Source organism: Phocoena phocoena, chromosome 9, assembly GCF_963924675.1.
Source record: "Phocoena phocoena chromosome 9, mPhoPho1.1, whole genome shotgun sequence".
NCBI lineage: Eukaryota > Metazoa > Chordata > Mammalia > Artiodactyla > Phocoenidae > Phocoena > Phocoena phocoena.
Window position 1 is genome coordinate 36,917,151 of NC_089227.1, and position 19,694 is coordinate 36,936,844.

The window sequence follows — 19,694 nt, forward strand, 5'->3', positions numbered from 1 at the left end:
ATTAACTCAAGAATACTAATAAACTCAACCATTTCATCTTGACTATAGAATAACTTTCCCAAGAGCATTAACATCTTTGGACCATGATTATTGGAATTTTAAGATTGTACCTTTTGTTGGGGCGAAATGAATGGGAGGAATGTAGTGAAAAGAGATAAGGCCAGATCATGAGAATCTTGGGGAACTAATAAAAGATTTTGTGCAGAGGAGTGTTATTGCCCAGTTTTATTTTGGAAAAAAAAAATGACAGGGAAGAGTACTATTTAGAGGAGATAGTAAGTATAACAGCAAGAGATGAACAAAAATGGTGTTATGCTAATTCCAAAGAATATATGGGTCCCAGAGTAGAGTAATAACAGTGGGAGAAGAGCAAAGTAGAGGGAACTGAGAGATAATTCCAAGGCAGAATTCACAGGACTTAGATAGACATTGCAATGTACCAAGTTGTTGAAGTCAAGATGTAGGAATAGGAGTTGGAAGACATGCTGATTGTTCTGACACTCAAACCATTGTTAAAGTAAAATGTTATTATAATTATCCATTTAGGAAAATCTGTACTACTGAGTCTAAGGATTGCCATAGGATTTATACTGAATGTGACATTCCACAAATCATATATCTTAGCTCAGGGCTTAGCACATAGCAAGGGCTCAATAAACGATAGCTTTTATTATTTACTATTTAACCATTATTATTTTTCATAGAGCTGAGAGCACTTACATTCAAGGTAAAGCTCTTACACGTAACTGCTGAGGTACTAGTGGGGAAAATTTTACACCAGCATGAATTTAAAATTAAGGAGGCATTCTTTTAGAGCAGGATTTCTCAACCTTTACAGCTATTGACATTTGGGGCCAGATAATTCTTTGTTGGGGGGCTGGGGAAGCTACCCTGTGGATTGTAGTATGGTTGGCAGCATCCCCAGCCTCTACCCACTAGATGCCAGGAACACACACACCCCAGTTGTGAAAATCAAAAAGGTCTCCAGACATTGCCAAATGTTCTCCTTGTGTGTGGGAGGTGTGGCAGGGGTTGCAAAGTCGCTCCTAGTTGAGAACTGTTGGTTCAGAGTCAAGGGGACAGTCATATCTTTTTTTTTTTTTTTTTTTTTTTGCGGTACGCAGGCCTCTCACTGTTGTGGCCTCTCCCGTTGCGGAGCACAGGCTCCAGACGCGCAGGCTCAGCGCTCATGGCTCACGGGCCCAGCCGCTCCGCAGCATGTGGGATCTTCCCGGACCGGGGCACAATCCCGTGTCCCCTGCATCGGCAGGCAGACTCTCAACCAGTGCGCCACCAGGGAAGCCCTCTTTTAAGTGCTTATTATGACCCAAGCACTAAGCTAGATGTTTTCACCATTATCTAATATGATCCTTCTAATAGCCCATGTTGTTTTGTTCCCTTATTTACCTAGGAGGAAACTGAGGCTAAAAGAAGTTAAAAAACAACTTTCTCAAGACAACAGAGCAAGGGTTCAAACTCAAGGCTATCTGACTTGGATCAAAAGTTGGTGTATAGGGCTTCCCTGGTGGCGCAGTGGTTGAGCGTCCGCCTGCCGATGCAGGAGACACGGGTTCGTGCCCCGGTCCGGGAGGATCCCACATGCCGCAGAGCAGCTGGGCCCGTGAGCCATGGCCGCTGAGCCTGCGCGTCCGGAGCCTGTGCTCTGCAACGGGAGAGGCCACAACAGTGAGAGGCCCGCGTACCGAAAAAAGAAAAAAATAAAGTTGGTGTATAGTACACCATACATTATTGTATATTATTTTAGTGTGGAAAATGTTATTATAAATAAGTATTTTGATTATGTTTTAGATGAAGACGTTTATAAACAATGACCTTGCCAGAATAGGTATTTTTATTTAAATTTAGTTTGTAAAAGTTGTCAAGTGTTCAGTTTTTGCTACATGGTAGAAACTCAGATTCCATTTTGGACAGTTGCTTGGTGAGGCATTATATACAGGTTTCTCATCAAATGCTTACTCTAATCTGTGACACATGAAATACACCCAAGTAATGCTAGGTCTTCCAGAAATAGAAGGATACCAGCATTGTGACAACAATATTATGAGCTCACTACTAAACGTCTGTAAAAGAAAAATTTTGAGGTAATGACCCAAAACACAAACAGATCAAATGTCTATATACCTTTGAATCTGTAGTATAAAATGCAAATCACTTAGATCACCCGTCTGAGCAGACCCAGCTTCTTTTCTTAGGAAAGCTGGAGAAGATGAACTGACCTAAAATTCCCTCGGTCAGCCTTGCTAAAAGATGAGACAAGGCAGGGAGTCTTCAGAAGGCCTCAGTTAATACGCACCTAAGAGCAGTTGCCTCCCACTAATTACATCGGCGGAGATTAGAAACAGATGACCCAGAAAAGAGAGGAGCTGCAGGACTAGTAGATATCTATGCAGTACAAGGAGAAAGCAAGCCCTCGGAGAGCATAATGAAGGAAGCGGGGCAGCCTGAGCAAACCTAGGAAAGCTGGGGCATTGCACGTCCTCAGAAACAACTTGTACCTATCTAATTTGCTGGTTCCAGGTCAGACCAGAAGCTCCAGTTTTATCATCCACTACATAATAATGGGGAGAAGTGTGCACCCTTCAAGCATGTTAGGCTCCAAACACACCAAACTACATTCATCCTTTGTCTCCCCAAACCACTGCTTTCTCTCATTCCATTCCAGGCAGTTCGCAACCACAGTTTCCTCATCAGGAGTACAGCCACACCTTCTGCCCTTCCTAATTCTATCACTAGAGCAGGCACCATCACATTTATTTTTATATTCTATCAGTAGCCTAATGCAAGTACAGAATAAACCATATTACAGAGGATGCTTTGGGCTCCAAGTAACTCCTAAGCTCAACTCAAACTGGCACATAAATTAGAACACTTATTATCTCACATATCAAGGAGTCCAGAGGTTGTGAAAGCTTCAGTTTTAATATCTCAATGCTTCTCTGAGCTCTGCTTTTCTCACAATGTTGGATACATCCGCAAGTTGATAGGATGGTTCCTGGCTTACTAGCCAGGCAAGAAAACATCCAGAGGGAACAAGGGACCTCTCTTCTAGTGCTCTTTTTCAGGAATAAGGAAACCTTTCACAGAAGTCTCCTAGTAGCTACCTCCAATATATCTATTACGACAGCCGGGTTATGAGCCAATTCATTGACTAGCCACTCACAAGGAAGATGGGATTATCCTGATTGGTTTAAACAGTTCAGGCTCCACCTCTTGGAACTGGGAATGGAGCCACCTATCTGACTAAAAAGAAGTATGTACCAATACCTTAACCCAGATTCTGCTGTATAGGTAAAAGAATAGAATGGATAATGAATGGACAACCAATAATGGTCAGTACATACATCTCAACAAAGTTGTTGATTGAATAAATGAATAAACAAAAAAAGGTATGTTCATTTTATTTTACTATTTTGTGCCTTACTTGTTCCTAAATAAAGGGTAGCCTAATATAATGTAAGAACAATGCTGGTCACAAATTTAGATCATTGTTAACAAAACATTACAATTCTAAATATTTGTATTCCTTTGTCAATGTTGATGATTTTCACCATGATTCTTCATACCATTTCTATTCTGGCAAAGTAACTTCTTAGTGGTCCACCTAATATAATCTAGATATTAAAGAAAAGTGATAATCAAAATTTTCCATGTGAATTTTGATGAAGTACTATCATAGGTAATATGCCCATTAGAGTTTTGGATCCTGAATAAGATTTTAATTTTTCATAGAGTGTGAATACACAGGCAACTTAGCAACCAGTCAATTATCGATCAATAGAAAAACTCACGTTAGCTTATTCACTCATCTCCTGACCACTTATAACTTATTTCAAATATGATATCCTTTCAGGATTATATGGAATAAATGTCTATTTTTAAAAAACAAAGTTAAGTGATGGTTATTTTGGAAATAATATAGTATGTTGAGCATAAATAACCAAACACAAGAAGATAATTTAGCCCTTTGTTGCACCCTTTCCCCACCCACCCCTTCCAAAACAAAAGAAAGTACAATAGTTGACAGTGTATGCAATCCCTTCCTATGTACGTAATGTATCTGTAATTCAACTGTGTGAAAATTCAATGACTGGCTGAAGGTGGGACAGTGTCCACTACAAGAAAGCCAAAAAATATTACAAAATCCCTAATTATACCTCTCCCTTTAGAAATACTGCCAACATTTGTACATTCTTTCCTTCAAAACTGAATACTGAACTCCACAAGGAACACACATGAAAAGCAAAGATTAGTCACTTTTGCCATGCTTGATGAGTTCCATCTTTTTCTAATCAGAGGTCACACACTGTGACCCAGGATAATTTTTGGCAGGGTATTTAAAAGAGTTTTGAACTTGTATGCTCTTAAGTAGTGTGTGCACTTTCCATTTCAGTTGTTAGCTGCCTGGGCCTTGAATGTATTTGTGTTTGTTCTCCTAGAATTTATTTTAAGCTTATGAAACTTAAGCTTGCACTTAATACTAGAAAAACTTTCATTTTCCATTTTCCACTTGGTTAAAAGAACAGACTGAAAATGCAACGTAATATTGAAATACTTTCATAAACATGGATGCTTAAAGATTCAATGCTGTGAATCTGGACTATTGCTTGACAAGCAGACTACTACTGAAAACTCAAATCATTATTTTTTAATCAGCTGGTGTTTGAAAGTTTAAATTTAAAATGCTAAGATTGGGTCATCAATTTATAATGAACAAAATACAAGCCGTTGGAAAGTCCAACTTTAGAAATTTGAGAGTGACTGACTGTAATGATTGTTTTGGCTTGAATTGTAGTTCAGTCCTGCTCTATGACTTGAAGAGAGCTTGGAGCCCCACTCAGGACTCCACTACAGAGGAGGCACTGCCAGCTAAACCCTAGCCTCGAAGAAAAGCTTCAAGGGCCACACTCAGTGCCCTTGAAAAGCATTCCCTGCAGTTGGGGACATGTTGGCTTAGTGCCTGGCACTTCCTGAAGAAGCTGGATCAGTATGGGTGGCAACTGGGAGGTAATCAATCCTTCTGAGAGCAGGACAAAGGTGTGTGAGTTCTGGGAAACACATGCAGGACCATTGGAGGAATGCTGATCTAGGGCACTTTACAAAGGATCCTGCCCAAATGGGCAGTTTGCCAAGGCCAGGAGATGCTCAGTTGTAAGTACCACTGGGATACAAGGTGAAAGGGAGGTCAGGAGTGGCCAGCGAAGAGGAAATTAGAGTTGGAGGAACCTAGCAGGGGAGCTTCTGAATAACCCATTAAGAGAAGTAAACTCTGAACATGTTGACACCAGAGGGTGCAAATCAAATAGAAACTTTGTTTTTCCTTTGCCTTTCCTGTGCCTCCACTCCTCCCCATTCCATACCAACCCTGGAGAAGGCTTGGGTGGAGGTGAGAGGCAAGGGAAACAACCAACCACACCCCCCTTGCTAATGAAGCAGGCAGGCGGCCATCTGCAGTCAGCCCTAGCTGGATAAGGGAGGGGAGACAGAGGGATGTCTCATTTATGAATTAACATATTCACCTCCACATTCTCATTTCTGAACTGAGAGTATGACTATGTCTCAAAATGGACTGTAAGCTTTTGAACTACATAAGAGAGATAAGAAAGGTCATGAGACTGCCCAAGTTTTCTTCCGGGAAACTGGGAAGCAATAGCTTCCACTGAGCAGTTTTGAAAGCACATGGGAGAAAAAAGTAAGGTTCCAGTCTGATAACATTTCACAAATCGTGCTATTCAATATACCTGCATATATATAAAGTTTCTTACCTAAATTAAAATTAGGAGTATAAAGTATTAATACTTTTCAGGATCAGTTCTATTAAAAACATGAAATTAAGATAGCAATTTAATTATAGAGCCATTTAAGATCAAATATCATATTACCTTGTTATGATGTAGCCATAAGTATTTTAATTTTTTAAACCTAGAAAGATCAATGACCTCTGTCAGTTCCCTGGAAAGGAAAACAAAAAGGGAACATTAGCAATGATTAATTCATTCATGGGTAAGGTGGCTTATGTAGTATGACTCGGGGGGAACTGGAAAGGCCTCTCTCTGTCCTTTCAAAATTACTGGCACTCTTATATGTGCTAACTTCCTAAATTCCGTCTTCAAAACTTCATTCACTTGGGTTAAGATTTTTGTCAGCTAGTAAAATGAATACTAAAAGAGAATTTTATGACATTAGTAGAAATTTATACCTCATTATGACTGAATTTTGGGGGACCTTAATTTTAAAAGATTTCACTGAGGAGAGAGCAGAGGAAGAAAAGTGCAGAAGACATGGGACTTAAGGTAAATATGGGAAACAGCCTTGACTCCTGCTTCAACAGCGCCTGCAGGGTCCTTACTTTGAGGTTGTCCAGATCTTGGCCAAACTGGATTTAAGACATGGAAATTGTAGGACACCAAGAGACAGAGACTGGGTTAAGTGTTTTATTCTCCCTTTGTTGTTTATTAAATATGGGGTCAAAAATGTTACCCATCCTTCTTGAACTGTGCAGGACTCCAGCTGCCCCAGTGGTCATGAGTCTCTTTGGTGATGCAGCTCACTCAGCGAAGGGGCAGACGTAGGGTGTGGTGGAGGAGCTGTCAGCAAAGAGAGCACGGCCTCTGCAGACAGTTGGCCCTTTGACTGCTGTGGGCTGGAGTATTCTGATCTCTTTTATTTCTTAGGACAGAAATCGTGAGCCCAGGCCAGGTATATACACATATATGTCTCTATTAAACACTTATAGAGCACACTTTGTGTGCAAGGTACTTTTCTAAACACTTTAAAAATACTAATGTTAATTAATATTACATTTACTAACTTGTAGCAACACCCTTTCACAATTATGTTTAACCTTGGGACACTGAGGGACTAATTTTTTTAAATGTTTGTGAAAACATATTTTTTGTCATGCAAACAACATTTCTAAACAAATGAAACCCTTCTCGCCCACTTTTTATATTGGAAAATTCCAAACCTAAGTTGAAGGAGTAGTACAATGCATGCCTTCGTAATTTTTAATATTTTGCCACATTTATGCTCACTCTCTTATCTATATATACAATATATCTATTTGTGGGTTGATAATTTTCTTGGTGAATCATTTGAAAATAAGTTGCAGACTCTGATTCGTAAATACTTCGGCACACGCATCCCTCAAATAAGGACGCTGTCCTGCATAACCCCCATACCATTATCACTCTTAGGAAAATTAAAATTGAATTCAATGATATCATCTAATACACTACTATTCATATTCAGATTGTTCCTGTTGCTCCTACATTTCTTTTATAGATTTTTTCTTTGTTTAAACCCAGAATCCCATCAACATTCATGCATTGCATTTTCAGTTAGTATAACCCCTTAGTCTTCTTAAATTTAGAATAGTCACCTTCTCTTCTTTGTTGACTTTAACATTTACTTTCTTATTTATTCATTTTTTTTTTTGCGGTACACGGGCCTCTCACTGTTGTGGCCTCTCCTGTTGCGGAAAACAGGCTCTGCAGCCTCCACGGCATGTGGTCATGCTGTACATTACATCCCCAAGACTTATTTTACAACTGGAAGTTTGTACTTCTTGATCCCGTTCACCTATATCATGCCCCACCCCCAAATCCCTCTCCCCTCTGGTAACCGCCAATCTGCAGAGAACAGATTAGTGGTCCCCAATAACTATTTAATGGCTTTAGCTTTGATTAATAACCTTTACCTGAATCAGTAGATTTGGTATTATGAAATGGTAATTTTTCTAATGCTCTCATTCTTTTTACATTTATTAGCTGGTATTCCGTAAAAAAGATCTTCCCCTCCCCTTTATTTCTCTCATTCCTTCTCATCTCCACCTTTCTCATTTGAGTAGTTTTTTCTTAATCTTTTCGTACTTTTTTTTTTTATTCTCAAATTATCCCAAACAAAAGACTTTTCAAGCAGCCCACCTTGTCCTTTTGACATGTACCGTTAGTCTTCGAGCACTTCCCTGGCACAACAAAATATTCTAGGCTTCTTCAAAGCAACTTGTAATAGATTTACACACAAAATGCATTCTCCTCTTTCACTGTAGATGTGTAGCTAATTTCTGGGAGGGGAATTTGGACCCTGACACATTTAAACTATTGCATTGGACAACAATGATATTATGTTAGCTTCAATATTTCCTAAGGAAAATAAAGCAATCACTACATGGTAGCAGAGAAACTCAAGCCCCACTTAGAGTATCTCTCCAAGAATTCCCAGGAAAGTTATTTTAATACATTAATGCTTAAAAATATCAACTGTGTCAAGTAAGTGTCATTAATTTTCTTGTATTAGTAGTACTGGTGCTGAACTTTCTGCTATTAGATAATGTAATAAAGTGGCTTACTGTTGAGGGGAATTTAACTCAAGTCAGAAGGGTTTATTCTGCGTATAAACCCATCCTAAATCAATAATGAGCTGTTACATTTTTAAGGTGAGGCCAATGGAAGACAATGATAGGAAATTCTACTACTAATGCTGGCAATGACTCAGGCTGACAATAATACGTCAGCTCTGTTGTTACAGTATATGTGCTGCATGATTTCTCAAGGAAACACTGATAGGATATTTTCCAAGGGCAACAAAGACTTAGGCAAATAAGCCAGTTTACCCAGTTTATTGGCATCTGGACAGTGAAACATTTCTTGTACCCAAATGGATTAAATGATGACTTAGTATTCTTAGGATTCAAAACGTATTGTCCTTTAATTGAGAAGACCACCAATTACCACTGTCAGAAGATCAATATTTCTATTTTTTTCTAGTGTTTTAAAGCTTTTCTTATTGTTATCTACTTATCTTAGTGATCAAGTGTGTACAGTTTTTAAAATCATGAAAGGCTTAGAGATGCAATCTTTTGAAGACAAGAAAAATATTTATTGTTATTATAAAACCAACTGATCTATAGGAAGGTTCAAAGCATGACCTTAAGTTTGTCAGAATTACCCACATACTTGTTCCATTCTAAGATGTATATTTTAAAAAAGCTTATATTTGTCAGCTATATATTCCCTTACTACCAAGAGATTCAGGGCCATTACAGAAATAAATATTATTTTAAATATTATTCACCACACTAATAAACTAAAACATATTAATATAAAACAAAAGAAATATGTTTATTAATAAAGGATTTCCTCAAATCACTAGAGATAAAGTGATTAACTTCATTGATAAAGTAGGACATTTTCTTCAAAAAGCAGCTAAGTTCCGAATATTACGTACATGTAGAAATACGTTAAGTATCTTTAAAAATAATACATGGAATTCACAGAGATCAAAAAGTATGAAGAAGGGAAAGAAGAGTAGGAATACGGTCATTATGATGAAAATGCTAACTGTGACTACACAGGTGTCACTTGTGGGCTAGTAAAACCTGTGCTGTCAGCATCTAACGGAACACATACTTCCTCTTCCACCTGGGTTCTATCTCAGGCACCGTGATTCCTCTGTAGAAGAAGAACCCAACTTTGCTGTCTGCCACCTTGGGGAGTTGGAGTGGAATCAAAGAAATCGATATAAAGAAGTTATATAAGGGAGAAGTTTCATACTTACCAGTAAAATTAGTATAAAGGTTGTTAGGTAGAGATTATAGTATAATAGGGGTTATTATTATAGTATAGTGGTATAATGAGCCATTATTCTCTAATAGTAGTAGTAACATTAACTGTACTAATGCTGATTGAGTACTTACTGTGTACCAGACCCTTCTCTACCTTCTACTAACTCACCTAATCTTCACAACAACCCTGTGAAGCAGATAGCACTGTTATATGCAGGCAGTAGGTTTGCCAGATAAAACACAGGATACACAGTTATATGTGAACTTCAAAGAAACAACAAATGTCCCAATGCAGTGTGGGACATACTTATACTAAAAAAATTATATTCATTTGTTTCTCTGAAATTCACATGTAACTGGATGTTCTATATTTTTATTGGCTAAACCTGACATCCCTAACAGAGAGGCTTATGACCCACCCACGGTCACCCAGCTGGAAGAGATAAAACTGGGATTCAAACTCAGCCTGACTCCATAATCTTTGTTTTTATCCACTTCAGGATCCTGCATCTCCAATAGAGACTGTGGATGCCAACGAGCGTGTGCTACTTGCCTATCCACAGAAGGGGAAAACAATGGAAGAGAACATTTGAATCTATGAAACATAACATGACGCTCTTCTATTTCACATATAAAGCACACTTACTTTTGAGAAAGAAACAGCTCAAAGACATCAGCATCCTTCTTGTGGCCACATATCTTTAGTTGATCTTCAACTGCCTGATAACATATAATTAATCTGTCAAGCCACATTCCACTGAGCAAAAATACTGAGACATTTACAGTCAATAACAATAATGTCTACAAGAAGATCAAAAGAAAGGTGAATATGGAGGCAACTACTCTAAACTGATAAATTCCAACGCTACAATTATACATTACTTAATCATTTTTGTGGTTGAATTTCATTATCCTTAATCTCGGGCACAGATGTGTAAACAAATTTTAATCAAGAGAAAAAATGTGTATGTGTACATATACACCAAAACCAAGTATTCGATTCTCTGTGAGGAAGAGTAATCTGGTCTTTAAATATCTGTAAATATACCTTCAAGTGTGAAGGACTGACATTTGGTAGGTTTTCCATATTTGCAGAAGACACAGTATCAAGGTTGGAGGTGGAGGGAGTAGAGTATAATGTACATTATCATGTAGGGGCTTGGCACCCTGTAAATTCTCAATACATGTCAGACGAATGAATGAATGAATAAATGTTTTCTTTTCTCTGCAAAGAAACAGTGTATTCATGTTTCAAGAGTTACTGACACACTTGCACAATGGGAATTTTTGGTGGAGAAGTAGCGATTTTATTCCCATAGGTTATTTTTGGAAAACACACATCCAACAACAGCTATTTAACTGCTTTGCTCTTTCTTCTTAAGGTCCTTTACTAAACTACAGAATAACATGTATAGGCCACATGGCCTAAGATGATATGGAAAAATTAAAGCCCATCTATAATTTATCAATGAGGGAGTTAAGCTAACAAGATACAACAAAAGTGGAAAGTATAATCATTGCACTTCTGGAATCTGACAAACATTGTAATTACCAGAGTCAAAACAATCACCAAATTTCAGCTGGGATTTGTTGTGGGTGGTGAGGTAGTAATGTCAGTAAGGGATTTATGAAATTTTGACAATGGTTTTATTATTTAGTAGAGGACATTAGAAGAGCTAGATTTAATGGGATGAACAAATATCTGAAGAAGTGAAAAAGGCAGATACCCCAGGGATGGAGAGCAGCTGCTAATATATATCCCAAACTTCCTTTGCGACCCTGCTACACAACCTGAATCTTGGGGCTTAGAGAATTTATTGGCTCAGGTGTAGGCATTTCCATCAGGGTATTTTTGTGTCCATGGTAAGTGAGCTGAATCTGGGGCTTAGAAAAACCCAATAGATCAGTCTTAGGCAACCACATCTGGGAATTTTAATTTAACATCCAAACCATCAGCTTCTACTGTACACAGTCAATCTCAATTTCACCAAAGTGTTTGGAATGTTAAAGCCTGGTCAAATTAGAATTAAAATTTTGCAGCTATCTATTAAAATTACAAACTTGCTTTTAACTTACTCCCACAATTTCACATCTAGCACTCAGAAATACACCAGTACATACACACACATGCAAAATGTGAATACCACTGCTCATCTCATACATACATTGTAGTTGTGAAATATGCCCCATTAATTGGAATATGGGTTAAATTAAAATGTAACTTCTTTCTGGGCTTCCCTGGTGGCGCAGTGGTTGAGAGTCCGCCTGCCGATGCAGGGGACACGGGTTCGTGCCCTGGTCCGGGAGGATCCCACATGCCGCGGAGTGGCTGGGCCCCTGAGCCATGGCCACTGAGCCTGCGCGTCCGGAGCCTGTGCTCCGCAACGGGAGAAACCACAGCAGTGGGAGGCCCGCGTGCCGAAAAAAAAAGAAATGTAACTTCTCAATAGAACGCTGTGCAGTAGCTTAAAAATGTAGACAGATGGATATCTAGAGCTATAAAGATATCCAAAATATATTTTTAAGTTAAAATGTCATAGGCAGTTTTGTTACCAATGATATTTATATGCACACAAAACGCACACACTCCAAATTATTAACAAGTTATCACTTGAGATCATGAGGGATTGTCACTTTTAAAGCAATCCACTTTTCAATAATGTTTGAATATTTTATGATAAACACATATTAACTTAGTAATCAGAAATTAATACACATTTTGAACATTTTAGCCATGGAATGAGTATTTTAGGATTTAAATCAAATTTTGAAAATAAAAACATGAAAAGGAAAATTGAAACTATCGTCATAATATGTGAATCACTGATGTAATTAATTATTTATTTACACAGCTCTTTATCATGGCATGTTTCCTTCCAACTGAAAACTTCATACGAATCTGGTAACAAGAAAGTGTCAAAATGCCAAAGAACCCAAAAACGTGCCAAGAAGTTTCAACTTTCAGTGAATCCGTGGTGGAGCAGTTCTAGTTCCCAAACAACAAACAACTTCACTAGCAGCATATTCCTTTCATCTAAAGAAGCGCAAGAATTCTTGCCCTGGACTATTTTTTTTTTTGTGGTAAAATATACATAATATAGAATTTACTGTTATAACTGTACAGTTTTGTAGCATTAAGTGCACTCACATTGCTGCTCAGCCATTACCACCATCCATTTTCAGAAGTTTTTCATCTTCCTCAAATGAAACTCCGTACCCATTATACACTAACTCCTCATTTCTTCCCCTGTTGCTGACACCCACCCTTCTACTTTCAATCTATAAATTTGACTACCCTAAGTACCTCAAATAAATGGAGTCAGGCAGTATTTGTCTTTTTGCGACTGGCTTATTTCCCTTAGCATAATGTCTCCAAGAATCATCTATGTTGTGATGTACGCCAGGATTTCCTTCCTTTTTAAGGCTGAATAATATTCCATTGTATGTATATACCACATTTTGTTTTTCCATTTAACTATCAATGGACACTTGGGTTGTTTCCACTTTTTGGCTTTTGTGAATAATGTTGCTATGAACATGGGTATACAAATATCTGAGTCCCTGCTTACACTTGGTTTGAGTATATATTCAGAAGTGGAATTGCTGGATCACATGGTAATTATATATTTAGTTTTTTAAGGAATTGCGATACTATTTTTCACAACAGCTGCACACAACAGCACTCTTTAATATGAACATTTTTTAAGTCGTAGGTCCAAACAGATCATTCAGCTATTTATTGAACCACAAACTACTTTGTCTTAGTTCAGGCTATGACTAGTTTAGTCTGAGACTAGCTAGTAAATGTAGCAATGAATCAGGAAAGGTGCCTACTCTCTATGACTAAACTATTAGTAAGAGAAGGAAGTATACACAATGTTGCAAAAGAAGGTTGCAAATATTAAGGGCTAAGAGAAAAGGAAAATATGCTCTGGTGAATTCAGAGGAAGAAGAAAATACTGTCAACCCTGGGAACTTTGAGAGGATTTTAGGGCAGCACTGACAATTGGGCTGGGTCTGAAACAGTGAGGAGAACTGAGACACAGATATCGATGGATGGGCATTTTAGACACAGGGGAGTAAGTACACAAAGGAGAAAAAGCAGGGGAAGAACGTGTGAGGCGTTAGGGTTGTACAGCCTTTGGCTGCAGGGAAAGGCACAGGGAAGGCAATTGTGAGGAATCAATTTTAAAAGGTGGATTAGGGTCATATTATTTGTGCTAACTTTGAAATTTAGGCTCAGAAGTGTGCACCTACTGCTCAAACAAAACTTTTATAGGTCCTAAGAATGCTAACCTAAAATCACATATTTTATGTAATCTGAAATTTAAATTTAATTTAATTTTATACGAGATATATATACATATACATGAAATATATATACTAACTGCACGGTAAAATCAGTGTAAGGAATTCCAATAAAGTTCTGATTTTTCCCATGACAACTACATCAATGCTTTTAAGTAATATGCAATATCAAGTTATTTCAAAATCATTTTTCCTCCTTTTTTTGTGCCCTTGTTTTGTCGGGCTGTAAAAGAATGGGCTTAATAACTATTGGGTAATTCATCACCGCACTCAATTCTGGGGCAATAGAGAAGTATTATAGGATTTTCAAACTGGAGAAAAAGATGTGACAAAGCTAAATCTCAGGAAGATGACTGTAGCAGCACCATATATGATGGCCTGGGGTGCAGACAGAACTCCAGATAGGAAGCAAGGCTGCCTCTGGAAAATCAAGTCAAGAGCTGATGAGCCTGCCCCAGGACAGTAGCAAGGGAGAATAAGCAGGGAACAGATATGACGTGTGATGTACAAAGAGAACTGATGGGAACTGGCAAGTAACTAGAGGCAGAGAATAAGGGCAAGGGAAGTCACAGGTGATGATGATTGTGTGATGACATGATGATGAGACAGGTGACTGGGAGGGAAGATGCTTGCAGTTGAGAAATGCTGAAACTGAGGCACTGGTGGAACATACAAGTCAAGCCATCCACCAGGAAGCTGCAAGTGGGAGAACGGATCTCACCAGAGATTCCAGGGTGGGTGTGTACAGACTGGCCAGTCGGCCAGCACAGAGGAGAGAGCGGGACCCAGGTAAGATCATCGTGAAGTGTCTATATTTAGAAAGAGGAGGAGAGAACCAAGATGGAAAAGGAGAAAGACGGGGATTTTTATAAAGTGAGGAAGAGAAACAAAAAGACAGTGGGAGCTGAGAGGGAGGATTTCAAGAAGGTAGAATTTGAATCTGCAGTGTTGCATAGGGTGGTAGAGGATACCACTCAGAAAAGGTATTCAGGGGTTTCCCTGGTGGCGCAGTGGTTGAGAGTCCACCTGCCAATGCAGGGGACACGGGTTCATGCCCCGGTCCGGGAAGATCCCACATGCCTCAGAGCGGCTGGGCCCGTGAGCCATGGCCGCTGAGCCTGCGCGTCCGGAGCCTGTGCTCCGCAACGGGAGAGGCCACAACAGTGAGAGGCTCGCGTACCGCAAAAAAAAAAAAAAAAAAAATTTCAGCAACCTGATGAGGACGAAATGTTAGCTTTCAAATTAAGGGATTGACAAAACAGGAAAATAAAAACAATCCAACACAGAACTTCGGTGTAGACAGTTCTAGCATGGAAAGAATAAAAGCAACTTCTTCCACGGCAGATGCCTTGGAATCTGGATAAAGGAGAAGAATGTTTGAAAATTGTGGGATTATTAAATCCTAGAAGAATCAAGACTGTATTAAAAACTAATGATAGATAAATTCCTATACCTACATGCAATACACAGGCACCACAAGTTAGTTAAGATTTAGTGTGAAGTTTTCAGTTCATTACAGAACTTTCAGCCTTGATTAATCATCATAGCCCCCAGCCTTTCTAGACAAGTGTGAGAACTCAAGAACACCTTGCTAGGTCCTAAGTGGCATAACACAATTTTGACATTTTTTTTCCACTCAAATATTCTTTTAGCCATTATCTTAACTGCCCTCAACTCTGCTTGTATTGTCCCTCAAAGAACTTTTCCTCCCCGGTGTGTCGATCTGCACTTTAGGGAAACATTTCAGTGTTATATATATGTGTATATATATATCTCCTTTGGAGAGTCAAGACTCCAAATTTATGGCCTTATTACCTAATCTCTAAACTGCCATAATTATATATTCAGGAGATATTAAGTGGGAAAAAGTCAGTATATATCAGTTAGTGTGGATCAGGGGCAGTCCCCAACCCCCACCCAGGTGATTACAGGCCTCTAGCCCCAGTGGAGGGTTTGGCTGAGGTCCGCCGTTGCTCCATCCCTCCACCCTGGATCCCAGGGGTGGCTTCCAGAAGACTAGGGCATCTGACAGGCCCCCTCCTCACCGCCCCCGCCCCTGCCCCCGCCCCGAAATGCTCCGTGATCTGGGGAACGGGGCGATGCTTACTCTACGGCTGATTTCCAGGGCGGCATCTGCCGCCTTCGCTTGGCTTGTCGTGTGTTGGAAGGCACAGGGCAGATGTTCGAGGTACCCAGTCATCAGGACACAGGGGGACTCAGCAGCACCTATGATCAACCCAGCCTGGCCTGCGGCTGATTGTTCTGACGGTTGCCAACAGTTACCAGAACCTTGTTGACTAACAGCCAATCCAAAGTAGGGAAGATCTGAAGCCAAATCCTGACTTCTGTGACGTTCGCGCGTGTGACCCTGCAACACCCCGCGTCGTACCTCAGATACACTAGTGTTTCCCCTGCGTCGGGTACTGCGTGCCATACATGCCGGAAAGACAGCATATGCCAGAGACCATGAGTGTGTCAGAGGACCCCAACTGCAGTCACCGAGTAATAATAATTTTATTGAGATCTAAATATCAGAAATTTTACGTTTCTGAAAATTAGATGGGTCTGGAAAACACTGGCCGTCCCGGAGGGTAGGGGTGAAGCAGTGCCTAACAGAGTCCTAGTGGAGCTTAAGGCAAAAGGAAAAAACAATCAATACTGCTGATCCTCTCTTTATTTGAAAATTTGACATTTTGTTCGTCATGTATGTCTTGCATTAATTTTGATTTTCTAAAAACATTGCATTAAGGTTTATTTTGCTAAGTTGAGTCACTATTTGGCCAGTCTCCTCCAATCTTGAAGACTTCAAGACTATCTTATGATCTTATTTATGAGTTTGGTTCTCCTCTAGTTTGGGAAACTTCGGAGGCAGGATTCTGTCTGTGCCATCACTGTTTTTTGCCAGGACCTAACACACTGCATTTAATAAATGTTGATTCAACTGAATGGGTTGGTTTCTTGGCTCCAAATTTGAACTTGAAATCTAGGAATTAAATGTAATTTTTTGAAATGCATCAAGCTACTTGCATTAAAAAATGCTGGTATTGGAATAGGGCGTTTAAAAAAGTCTCAGTGAAGAAATCAAACACACTTTTTTTTTGAAAAAAAGAAATATTTTACTTTGACATAATTTCAGGATTGCAGAAAAGCTGCAAGAATAATACAAGAATTCCTGAATACCCATCACCAAGATTCCAAATGTAAATATATTACTACATTTTTTTTTCTTGCTCTCTCTCTCTCATTTAAAAGTAATTTGTGGATATATTGCCTTTTTACACCTAAATTCTTCAGTGTGTTTCCCCAAAAGCAAGGAATTCTCTTTTAAAAACAGTCCATTATTGAAATCAGAAATTAATATTGCTATAATACTATTATATAATCTACAGAACTTATTCATATCTCTCTGATTATTTCAATAATGTACTTGGTAGCAAAAAAAAAAAAAAAATCCAAGATCATGCATTGCATTTCATCTTGTCTCTCTTTAGTTTCCTTTAATCTGGAGCAGTTTCTGAGTCTGTCTTTATATTTCATGACCTTGACAATTTTTAGGAGTACAAGCCAGTTATTTTGTAGCACGGCTCTCAGTTTGGGTTTGATGTCTCCTCGTGACTAGATCCAGGTTATGGACTTCTTGCTGGGATACTGCAGAGGTGATGTTGAGTGCTTTTCAGTGCATCACTTCAGAGGCAGTTGCTGTCAATTAATCCCGTTACTGGTAGTATTACATTTGATTATTCAATTAAGGTCATACCTGCCACGTTTCTCCAGTCAAATAGTAAAGTTACTATTTTATCTTTGTAATGTATAGGTTTCTTGTGGGGAGATACTTTGAAACTATGTAATATCATTATTCCTCAAATCAAACACACTATTTTTAGTACTTCTAAAAATTATTTGAGCCTTTTGGGGTAGGCGGGTGGGTAAAAGTCTTCCCAGTTATCACTGAGAGAGTAATCATCTGAAAACTATTGTTTAAATAGCTTTTATCCCAGAAATAAAAATCAGATGAGAAGAATGGTCCACTAAGAAAAGGTATAAAATAATTTACTAGCCTCTTGTCTCCCACATTTGCTGTTAATATGTGTTACAACATTTCAGATATCATTCATGAATATTCTACATGGAAAAATGGAAATGCATACTACTTGGTCAATTTTGTACATTACACAAAGGTCAGTTTTAGAACCATATGCAAGCAATCAGAGAAGAAAAGGAAATAAAAGGAATCCAAATCGGAAAAGAAATAAAGCTGTCACTGTTTGCAGATGACATGATACTATACATAGAGAATCCTAAAGATGCTACAAAAATCTCCTAGAGCTAATCAATGAATTTGGTAAAGTAGCAGGATACAAAATTAATGCACAGAAATCTCTGGCATTCCTATACACTAATGATGAAAAATCTGAAAGTGAAATCAAGAAAACACTCCCATTTACCATTGCAACAAAAAGAATAAACTATCTAGGAATAAACCTACCTAAGGAGACAAAAGACCTGTATGCAGAAAATTATAAGACACTGATGAAAGAAATTAAAGATGATACAAATAGATGGAGAGATATACCATGTTCTTGCATTGGAAGAATCAACATTGTGAAAATGACTCCACTACCCAAAGCAATCTACAGATTCAATGCAATCCCTATGAAACTACCACTGGCATTTTTCACAGAACTAGAACAAAAAATTTCACAATTTGTATGGAAACACAAAAGACCCCGAATAACCAAAGCAATCTTGAGAAAGAAAAACGGAGCTGGAGGAATCAAGCTCCCTGACTTCAGACTATACTACAAAGCTACAGTAGTCAAGACAGTATAGTACTGACACAAAAACAGAAATATAGATCAATGGAACAGGATAGAAAGCCCAGAGATAAACCCATGCACATATGGTCATCTTATCTTTGATAAAGGAGGCAGGAATGTACAGTGGAGAAAGGACAGCCTCTTCAGTAAGTGGTGCTGGGAAAACTGGACAGCTACATGTAAAAGTATGAGATTAGATCACTCCCTAACACCATACACAAAAATAAGCTCAAAATGGATTAAAGACCTAAATGTAAGGCCAGAAACTATCAAACTCTTAGAGGAAAACATAGGCAGAACACTCTATGACATAAATCACAGCAAGATCCTTTTTGACCCACCTCCTAGAGAAATGGAAATAAAAACAAAAAGAAACAAATGGGACCTAATGAAACTTCAAAGCTTTTGCACAGCAAAGGAAACCATAAACAAGACCAAAACACAACCCTCAGAATGGGAGAAAATATTTGCAAATGAAGCAACTGACAAACGATTAATCTCCAAAATTTACAAGCAGCTCATGCAGCTCAATAACAAAAAAACAAACAACCCAATCCAAAAATGGGCAGAAGACCTAAATAGACATTTCTCCAAAGAAGATATACAGACTGCCAACAAATACATGAAAGAATGCTCAACATCATTAATCATTACAGAAATGAAAATCAAAACTACAATGAGATATCATCTCACACCAGTCAGAATGGCCATCATCAAAAAATCTAGAAACAATAAATGCTGAAGAGGGTGTGGAGAAACGGGAACACTCTTGCACTGCTGGTGGGAATGTGAATTGGTACAGTCACTATGGAGAACAGTATGGAGGTTCCTTAAAAAACTACAAATAGAACTACCATATGACCCAGCAATCCCACTACTGGGCATATACCCTGAGAAAACCATAATTCAAAAAGAGTCATGTACCAAAATGTTCATTGCAGCTCTACTTACAATAGGCCAGAGATGGAAACAACCTAAGTGTCCAT

At 38.6% G+C, this 19,694-nt stretch overlaps 1 protein-coding gene across 1 annotated transcript in view; it reads right to left on the bottom strand.

Moving 5' to 3' along the window:
* The window catches only part of LRRC72 (leucine rich repeat containing 72), a 40,928-nt gene extending 24,769 nt beyond the window's left edge, over positions 1-16,159 (bottom strand). The window contains exons 1-3 of the mRNA XM_065884267.1: positions 15,999-16,159; positions 10,230-10,303; positions 5,901-5,970 (exon numbers count right to left, since the gene is read on the bottom strand). Coding sequence (XP_065740339.1) covers positions 5,901-5,970; positions 10,230-10,303; positions 15,999-16,091 — 237 coding nt within the window. The 5' untranslated portion in view covers positions 16,092-16,159. The remainder of the gene's footprint in view (positions 1-5,900; positions 5,971-10,229; positions 10,304-15,998) is intronic.
* Between the last annotated feature and the right edge of the window lie 3,535 nt (positions 16,160-19,694).